Source organism: Anarhichas minor, unplaced genomic scaffold, assembly GCF_050575085.1.
Source record: "Anarhichas minor isolate MPS153535 unplaced genomic scaffold, ASM5057508v1 ptg000021l, whole genome shotgun sequence".
In the NCBI taxonomy this organism is placed as follows: Eukaryota; Metazoa; Chordata; class Actinopteri; order Perciformes; family Anarhichadidae; genus Anarhichas; species Anarhichas minor.
Window position 1 is genome coordinate 251,129 of NW_027466467.1, and position 23,872 is coordinate 275,000.

Sequence of the window (23,872 nt, forward strand, 5' to 3'; positions counted from 1 at the left end):
TACAATCACTAAAAATATGAAAACAGCTTTTATTTTGAAGTTTGTCAGTCGGAGTAAAAGTAAAACAGTTTGTTATATTTTATCTTTCAGTCTGAATAAGTTTGATAATTAAGAGCCCTGGTTGTGTTCGGCCTGTCGTGACAGAGAGAAGGATGTTTAACCATCATTCATCTGAAATCTATCTTTATATGCTGATGACTACATATTCTACATCCGCCAAAACCCACAAGTCCAAGCGGTGTAAATGACAACAGGGGAGTTGTAAGTTGACAAAGGTCAGAGTTAATGGTGATGAAGATGCTTTTTGTCGTGTGTGGTAAAAAAAAAGAAGAGAAAAAGGTCCTCTTGAGAGTTTTACAGCTTCATACAAGTATAAATAAATTAAATTAAATTCAGAGATCCACGGCGAGATCCCTGGTTCTTTCTTTCTGTTATGGCCTTTCTACCTATATTTTATCTCCAAATTTGATATTTTAAATCATTTTTTTAAAATCTGACTTAATATTAGAAGTAGTTCACGTGTACAAGTCGTGTTAGAACAAACTTGGAGGTGGCGTTTGGCTTTGAGGAGCAGATTCTTTCTTTTTATTTTCACTGAGAAGGAGAGTCGTGTTGTAGGTCCCAGAAGAAATAGTCATAGTTCAGTGTCGCTCATAAGATCCTTTTAGCCGGAGGAGTTCAGGAGTGTTATCTACCTCAGCCAATCACATCCTCCTGGAGTCTTTGCAGACTTGTCCTCGCTGTCCTCGCTGTCCTCAGCCACGCTTGTTTTATGCGTCTTTGCCCGGTAAGAAACGATAAAAGACTAAACCAGTATCCTTGCTGTTGTGGACTGAAGTGGAACGAATTCTTCACACACACTCTGATCCAACGTCTAAATCTACTCCTGCAGAGCATGTTCAGCATCCGCTCTCTAGTCACTAGCTAGCACAAGAAGCGTCTTTCAGCATTGACTTTCCATTGTTGTTGTTTTTGGCCATTGGCCAACATAAGCTAGCTTACAGTATGCCGACTGCTGGACCCCCTTCAATCCATGAACTTTGACTCCTTCAAAGCACAGTTGCGTGTCATACCCACTCCTGAACAGGGTATTTGTAGTAGTGCTGCGTCAGGGTGCTCTGCTGCACTCCTTTGTTTTTGAACTGAAATATCGTGTACACCAGCACCAGGATGCACAGCGACAGAATGCAGGGGATCACCACGGCAATGGCGTTGACCGTGGTCGGGACGTCGTTGATGGTCACCATGATGTCCACGTCGTCGAGGGGCAGCTGGCGGTCTCCGCGGTTCCCCTTGCTGCCGGAACGCTCCATGTCGGACTGGTCGCAGCCCATCCAGTCGCGCAAGATGGACTTGGGGTATCCGGGTTCCACCGTCAGCTTCTGGTTGTCGAACTTCCAGTACTCCTTCCCCCTGTAGAAGTACGTGTAGTCTGAAGACGGGGGAAGGGGTGACGGGGTGGGGGAGGAGGAAAGAAAGAAAGGTGGGGGAGGAGGAAAGAAAGAAAGGTGGGGGGAGGAAAGAGGAAGACAGAGAACAGAAACGGGAAATTAGTGGGTTTTGTGAGGGAGACATAAGGGTTTGAAAATGTTTAAGCATTTAACACACAGCTGGATGAGAAATCAGGCAGAAAGACGCAGCTTAACATGAATTAATAACAAGTCAGTATCATCATTCATGGACCTTCAGGAGAATCGCGTTGTGAAAATATAAATCCTGAGCTTTTAAGTAGCAGTCGGCTGCTGTAAAGAGCAACGCAGCGCCCGCAGAGCAACTTGGGCTTTAGTGTTTCGCTCAATGACATTTAGACATACAGTACAGTAACTGGTGGTTTTGTTGCCTAAACCCAACTGTTGGTTTTGTTGCCTAAACCCAACTGTTGGTTTTGTTGCCTAAACCCAACTCTTGGTTTTGTTGCCTAAACCCAACTCTTGGTTTTGTTGCCTAAACCCAACTCTTGGTTTTGTTGCCTAAACCTAACTGTTGGTGGTTTTGTTGCCTAAACCTAACTGTTGGTGGTTTTGTTGCCTAAACCCAACTCTTGGTTTTGTTGCCTAAACCTAACTGTTGGTGGTTTTCTTGCCTAAACCTAACTGTTGGTGGTTTTGTTGCATAAACCTAACTGTTGGTGGTTTTGTTGCTTGAACCCAACTGTAGGTGGTTTTGTTGCTTAAACGGAACTCTCGCTTTTAACGTAATGTCGTCAGAGCGACACGAAAAAAACAGACAACTTATGTCCCCGTACTGGAAACCAATAGATTGCATTTCGTGGCTATTACACAAACTGTGATCGCGATTGTCTATTTGTGTCTTTGCATTAACTTTTTATATAATTGCGCCGCACAACAAAGTTGTCTTTCGCGTTTGATGTGAATACACCAGATTTCCAGCCACTCAAAGATTCCACAACAACACCTCAACAACCAACTTACAAATTCAGCTACGCAGCTCATCAAACCTTTGTGTTTTGTTTCGAGCCTGGAAATCATTAAATATCACACGACTACGACCAGAAAACTGTTTCCATAAAAGCTCCCGCTGAGGAGACGAACACGTCGATGCAGTGAGGAACACGGTCCTTCACTCTTTAAGAGAAGCGTCCTCTCTAACTGGAGAACAAACACCCATCAGTGTCCTCGGCTCCGTCTCTCTGGTACATCCCTGTGACACAGACTCTCATTAGAGGCAATAACGTTTCTACTGTGACACGGTGGTTATAGGCGGCTACAGCTTTCAGTCCCAGCACCGGCTGCTTTTACTGAAGGGCAATATTATGTAACGCCTGTGAGACAGACAGAGAGAGATATGGGGGAGGGAGGGGGAGACAACATGAAGTGATTCAGCCTCAGTCTCACGCATACAGGCAGATGTGCTGACAAGCTAAAGTAAGTGCACGTACGTGTTAGATAATACTAGTATGTTATTAAACATCAGCAGGTCACTGCTTCTTCCTGTGAAACGTGTTTCTATGGTTCATTTTATTCATTCAAGGGCTCAACAATATCCAGATTCATGTTAAGTGAATGAAGATTAAAACTGACAATAATCTTAATCTTTGTTATTTCGCTAAAAACAGACTTTGGGCAAGTTGATTTATGAAGTGAAAACAAACCAAACCTGGTTGAACTCTGATCCTTCACATTTATTCTTCAATAAATAATCTGTATTTATATATTAGATATGTGTTCAGTCATCACTTTTAATTTAAAACTGAAATCTGTAACTTTCTGCACTTTAACACATCTGTAAGAGACAATCAATCAAAGTATTGTTATTGGGTCCAATTGTTTATGTTGGCATTGCATATGAACCTCTGGTATCATTTAATATATAGTATGGATGTTGTTTGCCATTTTCTTGCCACAGAGTTCTAGACTAGATATGTTGATATTAACAGGTAATCGTGCTGTAAGTTTTTCAGTGCACATTAGAAAGGTAGGAAAATATACTTCTCTTAACGTAGTCTTTATTTGTTTGTTTGTTTATCATATTTTATTGTAAATCTTCATGTTTTCAATTTTGAAACTATGTCTTTTACTATGTTTATTGTTTATTGTCACTCACCGATCACCAAGACACATCCCTCGTATGTGTGACGTACTTGTTGATAAAACCGTCTCTGATTCTGGAAAGTGGGCGCTTTGAAAGATGAAGTCTGCGGTTAACACGCTTTTGACCGTCAGTGTGTTTATTGTAACATCAGTAGATGTAATGTGGATGGAAATCACCTGCCGTCACGTTATATTGATCTATAATAAACCCGGCTTCTGTGAGGACACTGGGTCCTCACAAAGAGAGTCAGAACTCAGATACCTTTCAGAATAAGTGAAGTGGGAACTTGGAGTAAATATATTAAACTAAATACTATAACCTCGACAGCTGAGAGGTTATTACAACTACATCTGAACTGAACTACAGATGGCAGAGAACCACAACAATGACACGTCAGGAAACACACACACACACACACACACACACACACACACACACACACACACACACACACACACACACCAACAGAAAAAAAGCCCAGAAGGTTTTCTTCTGAAGTCGTCCTTTTTGTCTGCTCCATCACCTCCAAACAGCCAGAAGGAAACAAACACAAACACATTTGTCTATTGCCTCCGATGTCCCTGCAGGACAACTTCTCATCTAACACCAAGACACCATGCCTTACCGAACATGTCACCACCGCCACACACACACACACACACACACACACACACAAACACACACACTCCCTCTGAGGCAGCCACAAGGTCACGAGGGTCACGACTCGACAAGTGGAAGTGATGATGGAGCTTTTCTTCCAGCAGACAGCGTGCATCTGTGAGTCTGTCGCCTCTGCTTCTGGAGAGTTCAGCGTGAATACAATGAGTTATAAAGAAGCGGACTGACAGGTTCCATGAACGACCAGTCAACCGACGAACCGACTGATTTCTTGACCTGTTCCTTGAACAAATGAGAACACGTGATCTGTTTCAATTAATTTAAACAGAAATCTGCATGTGAATGATGCAGAAGTGTCTTCAAACTTGCATTCGCAACCAGTGAACAGGAAGTGACCATATCTGGACTGAGGAGGAGTGACGTAGAGACGCCGTATACGTCTCTGGTAGAGACCTGTCAATCACTGTGTAGCCCCGCCCTAAAGCATCCCCTGCTTTATGGTCTGTTTGACTCTAAATGGACCATAATGTACTAAATGAACATCATGCTGTATTGAAGAAGACTTGAAACTAGAGATTGAGACCATAAACTCATGTTTACAATGTTTACTGAGGTAATAAATCAAGAGAGAAGTAGAGTCATTTTCTCATAGACTTCTATACAACCAGAGGAGTCGCCCCCTGGTGGACACTAGAGAGAATGCAGGTTAAACACATGAAGCATCGGCTGGTCTGAATGCACGAACACACGGATACATGCGCTCACGATGTCGCAGCTATTGCAAATTTTCTCTTGTTTACATCAGTTTTGCCTACACATTGTATATGTTCACATCTTTCTTTTATTCCATTTTTTAAAGCTGCGGTTGGTTATCTTGACAAAGCAACAAGAGTGCTGTAGATTTAATATAAATCCTCCAACCATGTGTATATACAGTATATATATATATGAATGTCTGACGGTGAGACCAAACGGAACACTCACATCCCTCCCTGCTGATGAAGGCCCCCTGCGGTGCGTCCGGTATTCCCTTCCACACGGTGATGGGTTTGGGGTATTCTGGGTCCGCCGTGCGCTTGTCTTCGTTGTAGCGCCAGTACTGGTCCCCTTTGAAGAAGTAGGTCTTCCCCACGGGCTCCCAGCGCAGCGCCGTGTCGATGCCGTCTTTGGGCAGGGAGCTGCCCAGCTCCACCAGGCTGTGAGGGTAACCCGGCTCAGCCGTCACCTCCTTAAACAACCAGTACTTGTCGCCTGGAGGACGCGGGGGAAAGACGAGTCAGCACTTTAATTATAATACACGTACTTTCACATTTATTATCTCAAAGTTCTTTCTCTTTAAGGTGCATTCATAACCTCAGATTTCACTCATGTGATTAAAGTTCTGTTGATTTCTTTACCCTCGAAAAACCCTCCTAAGTGTTTTACTCCCTCAGGTTAATGTTTATATGTTATTTAATGAAATCCAGGATCCAGTTCAGCAAAATGTGTCTGACAATCTTTGAAACATCCAGCTGGCAGACAGAGATGAACATACGACCTCCTTAAAAGTGTGGAAACATAAACATAACCGTAAGAAATAAATCTTATTCTTTAAAAAAACAGCTGCTTTCTACTTCACTGAGAGAAGGATGCAGATTAAAGAGCTCGTCTGCAGCTTTGTTGAATATGTTGTTCAGAGGATAGATGTGGGAAAACATGAAGAGAGATTAAATCATACAACTTCTCTATAAAGGCTCGTTACAGGACGATTACATCTTTAACAGCCTGTTCTCATCCTCCCAAATATACAGAACACATGGGAACAATGAAGACAAACAGAGTCACTCATGAATGCAGCTGGACTCCGCTGTAACGCTTTTAAATAAACGGTAGATATTACTGATAGAGAAGATATGCTGTTATCATCACGATGCATTAAGGAGCCAAAGACATGTAGCTAAAGACCAAAACAAAAGATATATATATATATATATATATATATATATATATATATATAACATTCAGCTCTTGTTTTTGTACTTTGTCATTATTCCTATATTGGTATTTAGTATCCAACAATAACCTCCAGTAATCAATATCCTCTCTGTTATCTTGAATATCAAAAAACAGGTTCAAATTTGTTTAAAAAAAGTAAAAAAAACAATTATATATATATAAATAAAATATTTGCCATACAAGCAATCTGTAGTCTCACAAGCTCTTTTAAAATGTGCTTAAGCGACACACGATCTGCAGCGTTTTCTCTTCATTTCTATATTCTCGGATTTCCTGAGCTTGTCTCACGAGAAACTTGTTTACTGCAACCGACAGAGCTTCACGAGCAGGAAACAGGTGTTGGGTGTGAGAGGACTCACTAGGTCGTCAAAAAGTGGCCAAAAATGCCGTGGATTGGAGGACAGAGCGCTAACGCACCGCTCACGTGTCGCTTCCAGTAAAACATTACGTTAATGAAAGCGACTCCCGTCATACGATGCATTCAGTGCGCCGTGACAGACAGCCACGATAGGAGTGTTACGTAATATTCGCTCACAACGCTAGGACAGATGCGACGCTCAGTATCGCCTCTCCAGGTTACAAGTGGTATTACAAGACAGGACGGGCCCGGGGCTAGCTGGTTAGCATGCTAACGTCAGGAAGATATCTCTGTCACTGTAACACTGTAACCTCTTTACATTCTGTTCATAATGTCCATTTAATGCTTTAAACTAAAAGCATGGAAACATCTTTCATCATCACACCTTGAAAGAAAAGTACCTAAGTGTGTGTGTGTGTTACAGCCTGGTTGAGCTGTGTCATTGTGTGTGTGTGTGTGTGTGTGTGTGTGTGTGTGTTACAGCCTGGTTGAGCTGTGTCATTGTGTGTGTGTGTGTGTGTGTTACAGCCTGGTTGAGCTGTGTCATTGTGTGTGTGTGTGTGTGTGTGTGTGTTACAGCCTGGTTGAGCTGTGTCATTGTGTGTGTGTGTGTGTGTGTGTGTGTGTTACAGCCTGGTTGAGCTGTGTCATTGTGTGTGTGTGTGTGTGTGTGTGTGTGAGTGAGGTACAGAGAAAGTTAGAAAGAGTGAGACAGAGATGGGAGCAGAGAGAGAGAAGTGACTCCACAGTGAGGGATGAGGGAGGTCTCACAGACTACGGTTCTATTACTCCAGGCCGGGTGCTCGTTGCCATTCTCTGTTTCACACTTTATTATTAAATATATATTTTAAGAGGAGGAGGAGGGCAGGTAGAGAGCAGGACGGGTCTAACAACACTGGAGCAGATGGTGGACGGAGATTTGTACGAGGAAAGTTGTTTTTCAGAATTTGAGTAAATTCGTCTGATTTTCGGAGCTGCTTTGTGAAGAAAAACTCAACATTCAACCAAACTGCCGAGCTTATATTTGTGAAAGAAATTAAGCTGACACACAGTCAGATTTACATTTGACCCACTTTTTAATGGTGTATTAAATAAAGTTACTGCCACGAACTTTCATGTTGTGTTGGTTCTGTCCCCCCTGTGGACTAATGCTACATCCACACTACTCCGTTTCTATTTGGATGCAGATTTGTCAAATAGAAACGATCTCCGTCCACACGGCCGTTTCAGCATCATTCTCGAGTTGATCTGCGTCCACACGGCAGCCTTCGAAGACGGGCAGCACGTGACCATTAACGTACACTGGGCATGCGCGTGACGGTGTAAACAGGAAGTGGATTGGTTGCTGAGTTAAAAAAAAATACGACAGAGTAATAAAGTAGTCTTTAATAATGAAAGGTTGTGTTTGATACTTAAGATCTTCCTCTAAAATATTCCTCTATAAACTCAAACAGACACAGTTCGTGGAACGTTTTAGAAGTTTTATTTTTCAGACGTAGTTACAGCGCTGCGGGTCTCTCTCTCTCTCTCTCTCTCTCTCTCTCTCTCTCTCTCTCTCTCATCAAATTTACTTTAAAATCAACACTTACACGTAAACGTTTACTAGATTATGGTCTCTCACTTGTTTCCTCCGTGTTGTTGTCTGTTCTCACTAGTAGCGCTGAACATCATGTAACATGTCCGACTAGCTAGCTTATAAGCTCATTTTAACATTACCGCCAATAGAGAAATGCTAACCGCGATTAGCATTTAATACAACACAAATGCTATACTAAAAGAGCGAATACAATATATCTTCGTACATCTTTTCATGCTTCATACTTACAGACTAAGGTCTCTCAAGGCTACCAAACGGAAGAAGTAAAACGAAGCAGCGTGTCTTCTCATTAGAATCTAAAAACAACGAGGCACTGACTGTTGTTGTTCTCACTCGTAGCTCTGAATAGCATTTACTGCTAACTGTGGCTTGGCCGCTGGTCACGCCGCTCGCTAATCGCTCCAATAACAGCTGCTTCCTCCACACAAATGCAGACTTTTACTGCACAACAGCAACGCTTGAAATTAGTTATCCATGTTGAAATGAATCGCTGGTCGCCCTGCCTTCTTCCGGGTACAGGTCATGTGATAGTGAGTGTGACGAATCAGGGACGGAGACGTCATGGTTGCCAAGAACCAATCCAGTAGCGAACACGGGTGTGGGCGTAATTCTTTCTAAACACATCAGTTTCCGACCGTCCACACTCAAACGCAACCCCGGAGTTCTCAAACACCTCCAACCTCGGGGGTGTTTTCAGACTCCTCCGTTTAGGGTGCTCCAAAACTCCGGCGTAGTGTGGCCGCTCAGTGTAAACGTGGTAAAAGCTGAGTAATGTGGACATGGCCTAACGCTGTAGTGTCTCTGAGCACCAGACTCCCTTTAGAAAACCTCTCATTTTACTGTCCTGGGTCTCCAGCAGCGTGGTGTCGGTGTTGGCTCCCAGAGAGGAGAAGCTCTGCTCCTGGAGGAGGAGGAGGAGGAGGAGGAGGAGGAGGAGGAGGAAGAGGAAGAGGAGGAGGAGGAGACGCTGCTGCCGGGACCTGAGCTCTCCTCCTCCCTCCAAAGCTCCGACTGCAGGTCCAAGGCTGCAGGTGAAGCCGGATCTGGGTCTGTCCACGGTGGACCGGTCTCTGCTGGAGGATCTGGGTCTGTCCACGGTGGACCGGTCTCTGCTGGAGGATCTGGGTCTGTCCACGGTGGACCTGTCTCTGCTGGAGTCTGAGCTGAAGGAGGTTCTGGTGAACCTACATGAGTTCATCTGGTTTCACCAGAATCCGACCCGGTGGCTCCGATGACGAGCATCAAGAATAACTCTATAGAAACAGACCATCTTCTCTCTGATGGTCTCTTTAGTGATGGAGGTCTGATAGAGGATCAGGACTACACTGAGACTGGTTCATATAGAGGATCAGGACTACACTGAGACTGGTTCAGATAGAGGATCAGGTCTAAACTGAGACTGGTCCAGGACCAGTTAAAAGTTCCTCACAGTAACTTTAAATCATTGATGACTAATGAACCACAGCGAGGTTTGAGACAGCTTGCAGGAGTCGATGATGATGTCATGACTTCATGAAAACATCTGGTGAGATATCTGTGATGTCAGAAACAGGTTGTGTGATACCAGCTACTCTCTCTTCACACCTTCCTCCATCTGTTGGCACACCGTTAGCTGCACTGGGAGAATATTTAGTCATATTTAAGTTTTTGAAATTGATGCCACTGAATCAACAAAAAAATAAAACATAAATGGGTGCAGCAATTTGAGAAATATAAGAAGATCTTCACGTCTCTATAGATGAGACTAAAGGCCTGAGCTGGGATTCATTGATTCTGAACATCTTCACATTTCTCCTCGTACCTTTGAAGAAGACGAATTTCCCGTCGGGTCTCTCGTAGGCAGCGTCGATGCGAGGCGGCAGGCCCTTCCAGAACTGATCGATCTGCATGGGGTAACCCTCCTGCACCTTGTTGTTCCTCAGACGCCAGAACCACCGGTCCTGCAACAGAACCAGTTAGAAATTCAACTTCACTGGAGACGATAGGGCAGCAACTAGCTAACCGTGTTCATGGTTGAGGAGTCTGAGGATCAGTTTCTTGATGAATCGATTCGTCATTTCTTAAATAAAATGGCAGAAAATGAGGAAAAATGTCGATCAGAGTTTCCTCAAACGTCTCTTTACGTCCACAACTCAAAGATGTTCAGTTTACCGTCAGAGGAGGAAAGAAACCAGAACACATTCACATTTAAGAAGCTGCAATCAGAGACCTTTATTTCCCAGATGTATTATTAAACAAATGATTGTAAAGTGATCTTTGATGATTCTCTTTGACTGAGCTGAAGTCTGTGTTGCAGCAGGAAGCATCTGATGTAATGTGTTGAGACTGAATGAATGCATGAATGAGTGCATTAATGAGTGCATTAATGAATGCATTAATGAGTGCATTAATGAATGCATTAATGAATGCATTAATGAATGCATTAATGAGTGCATCGCTTCTGTTCTATAAGTCTCACTCATTGTAGAAGTCCTGCAGTTAAATGGACGTCGACGCGTCTTAAAAACACATTTACATTTCAATACTTCCACCCGAAGAGAGCTGCAAAGAAGAAGTGCTGCAACCCAGCGGACATGTACAGAGCCCGTATCGTTGACTCACAGCACACATACCTGTGAACCGTCTGCAACCATCTCTCAACCATCGTTATTAAGTGTCAGAGAGTTCATCGTGCTCATAACACGACGTCTCAAACACGGAGTAGGAGACAGTTCTGGATGTTTCCCAGAGAAAAGCCCAGAGAAGAGGCCGGGCACTGACACACATCTGGCAAACCAACCAGTTAGTCTTCATCCTGAAGTCTTCTTATCTTTAAAAACTGGAAAAATACAGTTTGAAAGCATAAATCTCATCTCTGGGGTGCTGGTTGAAGTTTGTTTTGTTGTTACACATCATTGTGCGTTTTTCTTATAAACTCCAGCAACACGTGTCAATTTCAGCTCGTTACATGAATACAGTCTCTTCAATAATAAACTCTTCGCAGGAAACAACTTCTATAACTTCGGTGTATTTCTGAGAGAACAAGAAGATGAAAAACAATGAGCGAGAGGAAGAGGAGACAAAGACGAGACAAGCGAGGTGATGCAACATATGTGGAGGAAGAAATAAAAGGAAGAGGAAGACGAGGGAGGAAAGAGGCGTTAAAAGGAGAGGAGGAGGAGGAGGAGGAGGAGGAGGCGAGCATCAATCTTAGCTCATTATCATTTGGCTCCGGTGAATCTAGGACACAGCCGAGCAGAGTCCCCACTGAGCGCCACACACACACACACACACACACACACACACACACACACACACACACACACACACACACACACACACACACTGGCCGCTGATGCTTCTCTGTGTGAACCCAAAGAGAGAAAGAGAATCAATGCTCCTCATATGCAGCAGAGTTCCTCTCACTGAGGAAACATCCCATAATGAGCGTCTCCTTTCAAACGCCCACTGGCTCTCAGTGCTACGCTTCTGTCCCAGTTAAAGGGGAAAGAAAATCGGAATCGTTTTTCTGATCGATGACGACGATGATGACGATGACGATGATGATGATGATGCATTTTTAGGTAAAGGCTTCCAGAGCCATCTTCACTAAACTCTTCCTACACCGTCGCTCCACCTCAGAGAAGAAGACGGTTAACGTCAAATAACGCAGCTCCGTCAGTGATCCGCACGATCGTTCCCACGCAAAGTGTTCACCAACGTTTAGAGCGACTGAATGTAGTTTAAAGAGCGAGATGGTCCAGCGGGAGGGAAACAAGCAGGACCTTCATCCAGGAGACCGTTGTTCATGTCCTGTGCAGAACAGACATTCAAATGGACACTTTTTCACTTTACTCCAGGCGGCACTCTATCTCTATCAATCTCTAGTTCCAAGTCTTCTTCAATACAGCATGATGTTCATTTAGTACATTATGGTCCATTTAGAGTCAAACAGACCATAAAGCAGGGGATGCTTTAGGGCGGGGCTACACGGTGATTGACAGCTCTCTAATAGACCATAAAGCAGGGGATGCTTTAGGGCGGGGCTACACGCTGATTCTCAGTCCAGTCAGCTGATTTGTTGGAAAAGCTCCCATCATGGTCACACAGTGTCGTACACACCTGCATGCTACTAACAGGTAATGACCCGGTTTTGAAAGTGCTGATCCTTGTAAAATGTATAAGCAGGATATTTATAAAACATCTCTCACTGCAGCTGCTGCTCCCAGTTTGATTGTATTCCATCATTTTGATACATTTAGTTAATGTTCGTACAGCTGCAGTCACTAAACGCTGACATCTGTTTCATGTGTTGAAAACATGTTAAATCACATTTACATATATTCCATTTAGTCTTTTAAATTATGCAAAAGTAAGAACGAATTATTAAGGTGATAAAAACACCTTATTAAAGACATGCTCGTCTTCTTCTCTACCATCTGGTGATTCACCGTAGGAAGTGTTTTTTTGTAATTAAAGGATCACCTCTCACTGACCTCACAGACTGTTTCATATTAAATACCCGCGGGCCTTATCCTGTCTGGATATGAACAGAACACATCAGGGTTAGCCCTTCTGGTAGAGACCTGTCAATCACCGTGTAGCCCCGCCCTAAAGCATCCCCTGCTTTATGGTCTGTTTGACTCTAAATGGACCATAATGTACTAAATGAACATCATGCTGTATTGAAGAAGACTTGAAACTAGAGATTGAGACCATAAACTCATGTTTACAATGTTTACTGAGGTAATAAATCAAGAGAGAAGTAGAGTCATTTTCTCATAGACTTCTATACAACCAGAGGAGTCGCCCCCTGGTGGACACTAGAGAGAATGCAGCTCCAGAGGTTGGAGCTCAGCCACATCTGGCAATTCAGAAAATGCTAATATGAGTGCTTCCAGGAACGCTTTATCTTTCCTTTATAAATGTTCAGGACTTGTTGCAAATGTCAACAAATGCACCACATTTATCCAAAGCTCTTCAAAGCTCTCATTCACACACAAAGAAGGTATCAGAGCAGCAGCGCTGTGATCACTGCTCCACCTGTTCATGAAGCCCGATGACGACACCTTTCTGTCTCCCAGCTCCCTTCATCTACACAACCACGTTTCACTTCAACAGAACAGAGTTTCTCTTTTTATTGTTAATATAATATATTATCTTTAGTCATTGAGTGAGAGAGACATAAACACAGACAGATGAAGTAAAACAGAGTGAGAGACAGACAGACAGACAGACAGACAGACAGACAGACAGACAGCAGGGAGAAGATAGACGGAGAGCGAGACGGATCCGTGACCTTTTCTAACATTCAGTTTAGAGATCAGAGACATCAAAATGGATTTTTCTTCCTCAGTGTGTAACTCCCTCTGTCTCACACACACACACACACACACACACACACACACACACACACACACACACACACACACACACACACACACACACACACACACACACACACGTGTATATTTCAAACAAGCAGTGTTCAATAATAGCAGAGCAGCATTACTCAGTTAGTAACCACCTGTAGCTATATGATCAAAGGACAGAGAGAGTTTCTTTTGGCTCCAGTGGGAATCGAACCTGCAACTCTGAGCGAGCGTACCTCGTACTCAGGCCGGCATCATCCCTACTGCACGTTCATCAGGATGCCCCACAGTCACCATGTTTTTATAGCGACTCACGGCCGTGTGACTCACCGTCTGCAGCAGCTGAGACCCGTTTGATCTCGTAGAGATCAAGACTTTATGCTTTAGTGCGTTCAATATTTGTGATTTAACCTCCGACCTAAGTAAAGGACAGCTCACAGACCGAGTTATGAGGATTTATATGAGGTCACTGAGCTCAGGAAATAAATGACGTTGGGATCTTAATTAGGAAATATTGACTTGGGTTGAAAAGCATGTTTACTATAAACAAGCTGTAAAAACTGTGATAACCGTCAGAGTTTCATCTTCACGACGGTCCTTGAACACATCGTGTGTGACGAAGGCGACTGTTATAAAGAGCGATCGAGTCGGAGCTTAGAATCGTGATATTTTACTAAAACCTTTTCATTCTACGTGCCTCATTTAAGATCTCGTCTCAAACTGTTTGCTTTAACCAGATTCTGTTAAAAACATTAGATTCTGAGCTTCTATGTGTTCCAACTTTTGTAAAATAAATTATCAAATAAATTCCTCTTGCGTTTTTTTTTATGATTGATGTCATTGTAACTGTGTTGTTCTGCACTAAAGACACGTTCTAGTTCTCTCTACTTCTACTCATGATGGTTCTGTTTCATAGAGGAGCAGAACTTTATGTTACAGAGAAGATGAAGACCTCAGAGAGGACCATGTGACAGGAGACTGCTTTGGGTTCGTTGATGGTTCAAATTCAAGTTTGATTGTGTTTATTAATAGCAGCTAAATATCTTCACGTCTGTGGCTAATAACCAGCTTTCAGAGTGTATCTGATGTGCTGTGTTTACGCCACTAAAGCATCCTTGTGGTGCTTGAAACACCACCTGAGCTGTGTTCACTTACGCCTCCTCCTCAGTTGAAATGGTGCGACCTCAGTAAATCCAGCAGAATACAGAATCGACTCGTTAACAAGTTTCCTTCTGGATTTCTAGATTTCATTCTGAAACACCTCCAGAGGTGAAGCCACCGAGCAGCGAAACACAGGAGCGTCCTTTTCTTTGTGTCTCACCTTGAAGACAAACATCTCCCGTCTGAAGAAGGCCACGGTGTTGAAGTTGCCGTCGCAGATGTTGGGTTTGCCGTTTCCAGGCAGCGCCGGGCGGTCGCCGGGCGGGCGCGCCGGGCGGGAGTGGCGGTCGTGCTTGCGTTCGGAGGTGGAGTGTGTCCTCCGAGAAGGTAAGGTGGGCAGCGGCCTGGTGGGCTCCAGCATGGTGGTGGGGATGCCTGGTGAGGAGCATCGATTTATCATGTTTATCATACAGCACAGGGTTATTGGGACACATTTTAAATCAGCAGCATCACCGAGAAGATCAACATCTGGTTTCACGGCTCGTTCATTAGCAGAAAGAAGCTATATACAAATACATCAATCCTCCACAATGTTCCAACTCTGTAGGTTGAAGAACAATAATATTCATGAGTCACTTTGAGATCCGACCCTTCACTGACTGCTAGCGAGGCTAAAGGGATCAACTCCCAGCAGAGGCAACAACAACGGGCTTCGTTATCCACACTGAACACAAGTGAAGCGGGAGAAAAGTGCTGCCGCCAGTACTTCCTCTCCAACACCGACTCAAAATGTCACCTTTGAATCGTGACCTTTGATGTGAAGATCGTTGTTTTGTTCTGAAGGAAACAGATCATCTTCCTGCTTTGAAGCCTGAAAACCAACGTGAGTAACAATCCAGTTACATGTTACGGGTACTGTAGCTTATCTTTTATATGTGGAGCAGATTATTTCATGTATTCTTCACTCACACGTGTTTCTTTTTCCTGCTTCTTCGTGTCTTTAATACACGTAACACTACATTACAGCAGAAAGTCTGACAGCGTCGCTCTTCTTTGTTTACTTGAAAGAAAAAAGAAAAGAATAAAGTGAAATCTTCTCGTCTCTGGTGCAAAGACACACTGATGTTTCTCTTCTCGTTCCAGGCGAAGACTGAGCAGCAGTGAACACTGTTTATCAGCCGGATCCTGCTTCACTTTGAATTTGCGAAAGACGCAATGAATCATTCGCTTTTTTATCCACTGGCTGTGAAGGAAGCAGGTACGTGTTCGATGTCAATCAAACAGTGCACACGGGGGTCAAAGGTTAACAGGTTGATCTGTCCCCGTCTCTGCAACGCTGAGTCTACGGGGAAAATCACGACTCACCGAACATGTGACGGAAACTAGCACAAAGAAAACCAGATGCAGCTACAACGACCACGAGGAAACTGCTTCTAACTGGCGGCCGGAGAGAGAGAGAGAGAGAGCGACAGAGAGAGAGAGAGAGAGCGACAGAGAGAGAGAGCGAGAGAGAGAGAACGTTGTTTGCTAAATGAGTTAGCAGTTGGCTAGTAAGCTCATTCTATCATGCTTTCATGCTACAGTTACAGAAGGTAGAAAACAACATAAGCTACATGATAGCACAGAGATGCTACGAGCTAATGTGCAGAATGGAAATGTTAATTTCTTAAGTTAGATTAGCATATCAAAGCGTTAGCGTTGGTAACGTGTTCCACATCGTCCCACGTAAACGTTTCTATCAACTGTAATTGAACCAGGAGACAGTTGGAAAGCTGAGGTGACATTTTTCTTTTTCTTAATTTCTGCTCATTAAAATGAACACAGTGTGTGTGTGAACATATCAGAGCCTTTCTTGGACCAAAACCATTTTGATAAACATCATCAGACCAAAAGAAGAACGAAACAGTGTCCTCTGAAGCGCGAGTCTGAACAGAACAGATCACGTGTGACTTCTCACCGTAGATCTTCTGGATGCCCTGCAGGTCGTCCAGAGGCAGCTTGAAGTTGTGAGTGTCCATGTACTGATAGAAAGGAGCCATGATGGCACTCGGATCGTTGGAGTGCTCCAAACCCAACGCATGACCCAACTCATGGACCGCCACCAGGAACAGATCATTACCTGGAGAGAGAGAGAGAGAGAGAGAGAGACAGAGAGAGAGAGAGAGACAGAGAGAGAGACAGAGAGACAGAGAGAGAGAGAGAGAGAGGGGGGGAGAGAGACAGAGAGAGAGAGAGAGAGACAGAGAGAGAGACAGAGAGACAGAGAGAGAGAGACAGAGAGACAGAGAGAGAGAGAGAGAGAGAGGGGGGGAGAGAGAGAGGGAGAGAGCACAGCAGAGTTAAACAACAATAAAAAAGATTGATGGAGAGAGAGAGAGAGGGATGAAGTAGAGCCGGCAAGCCACGGAGAGGGAAAGAAAGGTAAAGGAGAGAGGAAGAAATGAACCAAGACAGAAGGGATGAAAGCCAGGAGGAGAAACAGCATCACGGTCTTTAAAAAGATTGATGGAGAGAGAGAAGAAGCCCCGCTGTGTGCTGCTGACGGGCCTCTCCGCTGGTTGTTATTCGGTTAAAAAGAAACATCTCTTCCCTCCTGTCCTGCGTGAGACCAAACACACCAGAGAAGAGACCAGAAGACACGGCACTCAAACGCACCCGGACCGTCTGTGCTGCTGTCGACTCATCAGCGGTGGAATAGAATCTCACATCAAAAGAAGAATTTGCGGGAAAAGGAAGCGACTGTCAGCTCGTGAATGTGAAGCTCCGGCTCTTTAAAGTCCGGCCCGAGCCCGTTCTTCAAACGCTGCCTGACGGGATTACTTAAAGAGTGTTTAGTTCACACTTACACAAAAAGCAGATTTTAAATGTATAATCTGTGAATGTATGAATCATGGTCTGCTGCTGGAGATGTGCCCACGCTGAAGCAGATCACTACAGTTTGCAACATGAAAAGTGTCCGACTGGATACGATGTGATGCATCGCTGTGGGGACAGCAGGCAGCTCTTCATGTGTGAGGAACCTGCATGTTCAAGTTAAATGTCCCTGATGAACGTGTCATGCTGTGTGACAGCTTTGGAAAGTGTCAGAAGGTGATTCTTGGTCTGCAGCGAAGCCGGATCTGTTTCTGTCCAAAGTTACTCTAAAGTTACTACGAGGAACTCTCATTGTGTGTTGACTCTGTCGGTCCCTGTGGACTAAAGTGGTGGTGTCTCTGAGCACCTTTAGAAATACATTAAGTAGAAGTATAACGTTATGTAGAGAGAGGAACTGGAACCAGGGAAGTTTCTCCATTTTCTACTTAAATCAACTGGTTTGGAGCAAATGAACTTTGGGCAGAAGTTGCCGCTATAGGATACGGATGGCTGTAATCTGCCAGTAAAAAAAGAGTAGAAGAAGAAGTAGAGGAAAGAGAAACCGAACAAGTCTCCTTGGTCGTCCAACCATCCACGAGAGAAAAATGGTTGTTTGTGTTAGTTGGAAACGTTGTAATAGTTCTTTGATGTGAGCAGTATTGTCCAATGATTTATTTTGGGGGGGAAATGGAGCTTGAACTGTAAAATAGAGCACGGAAAATAGAATCAGAAATGTATCACTTTTAAAATTCTGCAAAGCATTGCTGACAGTTTACTGATGATGATGTCGGCCGGTTGGTCGGTCCAAACTCAAATACTTCAACAACTTATACAGCGATGAGCTTGAAATATGAATCTGGTTTGATCCAATGTTTAGATTTATGTTCTGAAAATGTAAGAAAATTAGCAATTTCCTCATATGATAATGCCTCATTTGCATATTTAAACGTACATTTTAAGAAAACTTGAAGTACAAAAGCGGAATTCCCTAAATGTAAGTCATCAGCTGGACAGGCTTCATGGTGAGATCTAGCTAGTGTCTCCTGTTCCTCAGCGGAGACAGAGGTGAAGACGAGGACCGTTTGTCCTCATGATGTCCTTCTGAAGCCGATTCCGTCCATTAGTTTCCGCAGCGTCTCAGGACTTTAACGTCTCACTATCTAGTTTCTAATCTTTCAATTACTTCGGTGTGTGTGGACGGATTTTTAGAGATAAAGAGACGTGTGTGTGTGTGTGTGTGTGTGTGGAGGTGTCACCTGTGTGACTGCACACACACACACACACACACACACACACACACACGCACGCACACCGACAGATGAATAACTGATCGATCTATTCTTTTATGACTAATGCATATTGACAAAATCAGCAGTTTTCCGAAGGAGAAAAGAGTGCACGTTCACGTGAGCGTGCACTGAACTCTAATGAAAGTGCACGACTGCTGAGAGATATTCTGTAATGTGGCAAATTTAGAGCTTCTCCGTCAAAGCGAATTCTTATTAGTGCTGATCTCTCAAACCGGATTCCTCTCCCTCCATCTCTCTTCCTCTCCCTCCATCTCTCTTCCTCTCCCTCCATCTCTCTTCCTCTCCCTCATCTCTCTTCCTCTTCCTCCATCTCTCTTCCTCTCCCTCCATCTCTCTTCGTCTCCCTCCATCTCTCTTCCTCTCCCTCCATCTCTCTTCCTCTCCCTCCATCTCTCTTCCTCTCCCTCCATCTCTCTTCCTCTCCCTCATCTCTCTTCCTCTTCCTCCATCTCTCTTCCTCTCCCTCCATCTCTCTTCCTCTCCCTCCATCTCTCTTCGTCTCCCTCCATCTCTCTTCCTCTCCCTCCATCTCTCTTCGTCTCCCTCCATCTCTCTTCCTCTTCCTCCATCTCTCTTCCTCTCCCTCCATCTCTCTTCCTCTCCCTCCATCTCTCTTCCTCTCCCTCCATCTCTCTTCCTCTCCCTCATCTCTCTTCCTCTTCCTCCATCTCTCTTCCTCTCCCTCCATCTCTCTTCCTCTCCCTCCATCTCTCTTCGTCTCCCTCCATCTCTCTTCCTCTCCCTCCATCTCTCTTCCTCTCCCTCATCTCTCTTCCTCTTCCTCCATCTCTCTTCCTCTCCCTCCATCTCTCTTCCTCTCCCTCCATCTCTCTTCCTCTCCCTCCATCTCTCTTCCTCTCCCTCCATCTCTCTTCCTCTCCCTCATCTCTCTTCCTCTTCCTCCATCTCTCTTCCTCTCCCTCCATCTCTCTTCCTCTTCCTCCATCTCTCTTCGTCTCCCTCCATCTCTCTTCCTCTCCCTCCATCTCTCTTCGTCTCCCTCCATCTCTCTTCCTCTTCCTCCATCTCTCTTCCTCTTCCTCCATCTCTCTTCCTCTCCCTCCATCTCTCTTCCTCTCCCTCATCTCTCTTCCTCTCCCTCCATCTCTCTTCCTCTCCCTCATCTCTCTTCCTCTTCCTCCATCTCTCTTCCTCTCCCTCCATCTCTCTTCCTCTCCCTCCATCTCTCTTCCTCTCCCTCCATCTCTCTTCCTCTCCCTCATCTCTCTTCCTCTCCCTCCATCTCTCTTCCTCTCCCTCCATCTCTCTTCCTCTCCCTCCATCTCTCTTCGTCTCCCTCCATCTCTCTTCCTCTCCCTCCATCTCTCTTCCTCTCCCTCATCTCTCTTCCTCTTCCTCCATCTCTCTTCCTCTCCCTCCATCTCTCTTCCTCTCCCTCCATCTCTCTTCGTCTCCCTCCATCTCTCTTCCTCTCCCTCCATCTCTCTTCCTCTCCCTCCATCTCTCTTCCTATGCCTCCATTTCTCTTCCTCTTCCTCCATCTCTCTTCCTCTCCCTCCATCTCTCTTCCTATCCCTCCATCTCTCTTCCTCTCCCTCCATCTCTCTTCCTATGCCTCCATCTCTCTTCCTCTCCCTCCATCTCTCTTCCTCTCCCTCCATCTCTCTTCCTATCCCTCCATCTCTCTTCCTCTCCCTCCATCTCTCTTCCTATGCCTCCATCTCTCTTACTATCCCTCCATCTCTCTTCCTATCCCTCCATCTCTCTTCCTCTCCCTCCATCTCTCTTCCTATGCCTCCATCTCTCTTCCTCTCCCTCCATCTCTCTTCCTCTCCCTCCATCTCTCTTCCTATCCCTCCATCTCTCTTCCTCTCCCTCCATCTCTCTTCCTATGCCTCCATCTCTCTTACTATCCCTCCATCTCTCTTCCTATCCCTCCATCTCTCTTCCTCTCCCTCCATCTCTCTTCCTATGCCTCCATCTCTCTTCCTATCCCTCCATCTCTCTTCCTCTCCCTCCATCTCTCTTCCTCTCCCTCCATCTCTCTTCGTCTCCCTCCATCTCTCTTCCTCTCCCTCCATCTCTCTTCCTCTCCCTCCATCTCTCTTCCTCTCCCTCCATCTCTCTTCCTCTCCCTCCATCTCTCTTCCTATGCCTCCATTTCTCTTCCTCTTCCTCCATCTCTCTTCCTCTCCCTCCATCTCTCTTCCTCTCCCTCCATCTCTCTTCCTCTCCCTCCATCTCTCTTCCTCTCCCTCCATCTCTCTTCCTATGCCTCCATTTCTCTTCCTCTTCCTCCATCTCTCTTCCTCTCCCTCCATCTCTCTTCCTCTCCCTCCATCTCTCTTCCTATGCCTCCATTTCTCTTCCTCTTCCTCCATCTCTCTTCCTCTCCCTCCATCTCTCTTCCTATCCCTCCATCTCTCTTCCTCTCCCTCCATCTCTCTTCCTATGCCTCCATCTCTCTTCCTCTCCCTCCATCTCTCTTCCTCTCCCTCCATCTCTCTTCCTATCCCTCCATCTCTCTTCCTCTCCCTCCATCTCTCTTCCTCTCCCTCCATCTCTCTTCCTCTCCCTCCATCTCTCTTCCTCTTCCTCCATCTCTCTTCCTCTCCCTCCATCTCTCTTCCTCTCCCTCCATCTCTCTCTCTGCACACGGTCGTTACTCAGGCAGAGGGAAGGTGGTGGTGTGAGTCATTTGTCACACAGATAGAGGAAGGAAAGAACCGACCAAGTGAAGAGTCTTCTCTCTTCCTCCATTCCTCACCCAGTGACTCAACAGTGTGGCGCTCAGAGATAGTGCAGCGACGCCTGAGGACACTTCATTTACAAATGCTATGTATTAATAATTGAAGTGATGAATAATACTTCAAATCAGTTGGCATTTCATGGCTGTCGTTCCGTGTGTTTACGCTGGGACGAGATATTTAAACTGAATAAGAAATGTCCGTGTAAACACTGCGGGTTATTTTAAAGACACGCTCTGCGATGTCGTTATAAACCGTTTGTTATGGAGAAGGCAGGTTCACGTACAGCCCACATATACAGATATGAAGAATAATATCTCTAATAAAACACATCCCTCGTTGTGTTAACAGTCGTCATCCTGGACGATATCTTAGCCAATAAAACACATTTTATTAATTACCAGTAATTATTTAGCTGTAATTTAACTATTAACAGACAATTAAAAACGACTTTAATGTAATTCCACTCAGTTGGTCAAAATGTTGGATTTTCGAATAAGATAACAGACATTTGGTACGAACATTAACGTTCCCCTCAGGATCCTCTGACCTTTCATCCAACACCATCATCAGGTCCACAATGCTTTGGTTTGTGACCAAATACCTGCAGAACTAAAGACATCCCCATCAGCCTCAGCTGGACTTACACTACGGTGAACTACGTCACCACTTAATGGACAAAGGCAGGAACGAGCAGACCGGTGACAGTAACCACAGCGTTTATGGAAGCATCCCCCCCGACTGGACTTGAACTGCAGGAGGACCAGAGAGCTGACTGAGCATCAGTGCGGTAGGTTATTGGAGGAGTGATTATTACTCCGGACGGGACTACGATCCCTGACCAGCGCAGGTGAAACTGAATTCCTCCTCTAGAGAAATAAAGTTCTTTACTCGACTCACCGAAGCACCAAAGAATGGAACCGGTCTCACCGTCGTGGTTGGCGTTGCCGAGCGTCCAGGGCTCGTCCGAGTCGAAGTGGGTGTCGCCTCCGATGCCGGCGCCGGGGAAGTAGGCGTGCGCCAGGAACCCCCCCTCCCCGTCGAACGGAGAGCTGTCGCCGTGGAACCCGGAGGCGAAGAAGATCATGATGTCCGCCTCTTTACCCTCGTTCTTGATCTCCGAGTACGGAACCTCCTGAACGGGGACGCGAGAGGAGCAGAGAAATCTGCATCAGTTCATCTCACCAAGTACCGTGAGCTCGTACGAACATCTTTAGTATCACTGTGACTCTACAGCAAAAATAGATCAGTTATCTCATAGGAACAACTTATTTATAGACGTATAAACTTCTGTCATTAAGATGCGAGCTGCCGTGAGACTGAGCTGGTGTAACGGATCACAGCACTTTAATGTATAATATGATGTAAAGCTCTGACCTGGAAGGAGAGCGGAGTGACCGTCTGCCACACGTTGAAGGCCTGTCGGATGGCTCTCTGGGTGTCCTTCTCTCCCACTTTAGGGGTGAAGTTGGAGATGCTGCAGAGAACAACAACAGAGCATTGAGCGTTAAGGTACGAGAAGAAGACTGCTGCGGTCACATGGTCAAAATAACACACAATGTATGTAACTGAAGATCCGACACTCGTGCAGCGGTTAGCCAGGTGTTTGTACATCTGTCTGCGCTCGTGCTAGCAGCTCTGTGATGATGTGCTGCAACATGAAAGGTCAGAGGACCACCAAAGTCTCTCAGATTCATCTTCTGGGATCATGAATGTTGTTGAGTCAGTCTGGAACAAAGGGCCACACAGCTTTGGTTGATGGTTAAAATGTGTTTATATACGCACTCATTTTACAATAATAAATGTTAGAATCTCTAATCACACCGAGACACGTTTCTAGCGACGCGTCTCGGTGTGATTGGGTTTTTATTTAGTAAAACTAATAGATCAATATTCTGTGTTGGCCAATACGTTTTCATTAGGTTTAATACTCAGACAGCGTAGCGTGTGCAGCTCTGAGAGAGGTCATTGTGGAGGAAACATGTCATCTACATCCACACTGCTGCGAGAGAGAGGGAGATATACACACATGTTCTATCCTCACATCACTGTCACTGCGTCCTGTGAGGAAACACTTTCATGTAACAGCCTCTAAAACCTCCACTTCCTGAGCGGGCCAGAGAGAGAGAGAGAGAGAGGGAGGGAGGGAGAGAGAGGAGGGAGGAGGGAGAGGTGGAGGACAGATGGAGTGATTGGCAGCAGCAGAGAGCAGAGGATGGAAAACAAAAGCCAGGACAAGAGAGAGAGATGAAGACAAGAGAAGCGTCGGGATAAGACAGCAAAGCGCTGAGTTCATTTCACACAATCTGTCTCTCAGGGGACAAATTATGTATTTAAAAAAATACATTACGGGAAATAAAAATACCATCACAATACACAATAACATTTATACATGAAGGAAACAGCCTCCTGATGCGAATAAATAAATC

General features: G+C 44.9%; 1 protein-coding gene across 1 annotated transcript in view; it reads right to left on the reverse strand.

The window, feature by feature from the left end:
- Positions 1-1,067: 1,067 nt before the first annotated feature.
- Positions 1,068-23,872, reverse strand: part of mmp24 (matrix metallopeptidase 24) — a 57,281-nt gene continuing 34,476 nt past the window's right edge. The window contains exons 4-10 of the mRNA XM_076095879.1: positions 22,821-22,920; positions 22,374-22,578; positions 16,530-16,691; positions 14,793-15,007; positions 9,922-10,060; positions 5,155-5,421; positions 1,068-1,432 (exon numbers count right to left, since the gene is read on the reverse strand). Coding sequence (XP_075951994.1) covers positions 1,068-1,432; positions 5,155-5,421; positions 9,922-10,060; positions 14,793-15,007; positions 16,530-16,691; positions 22,374-22,578; positions 22,821-22,920 — 1,453 coding nt within the window. The remainder of the gene's footprint in view (positions 1,433-5,154; positions 5,422-9,921; positions 10,061-14,792; positions 15,008-16,529; positions 16,692-22,373; positions 22,579-22,820; positions 22,921-23,872) is intronic.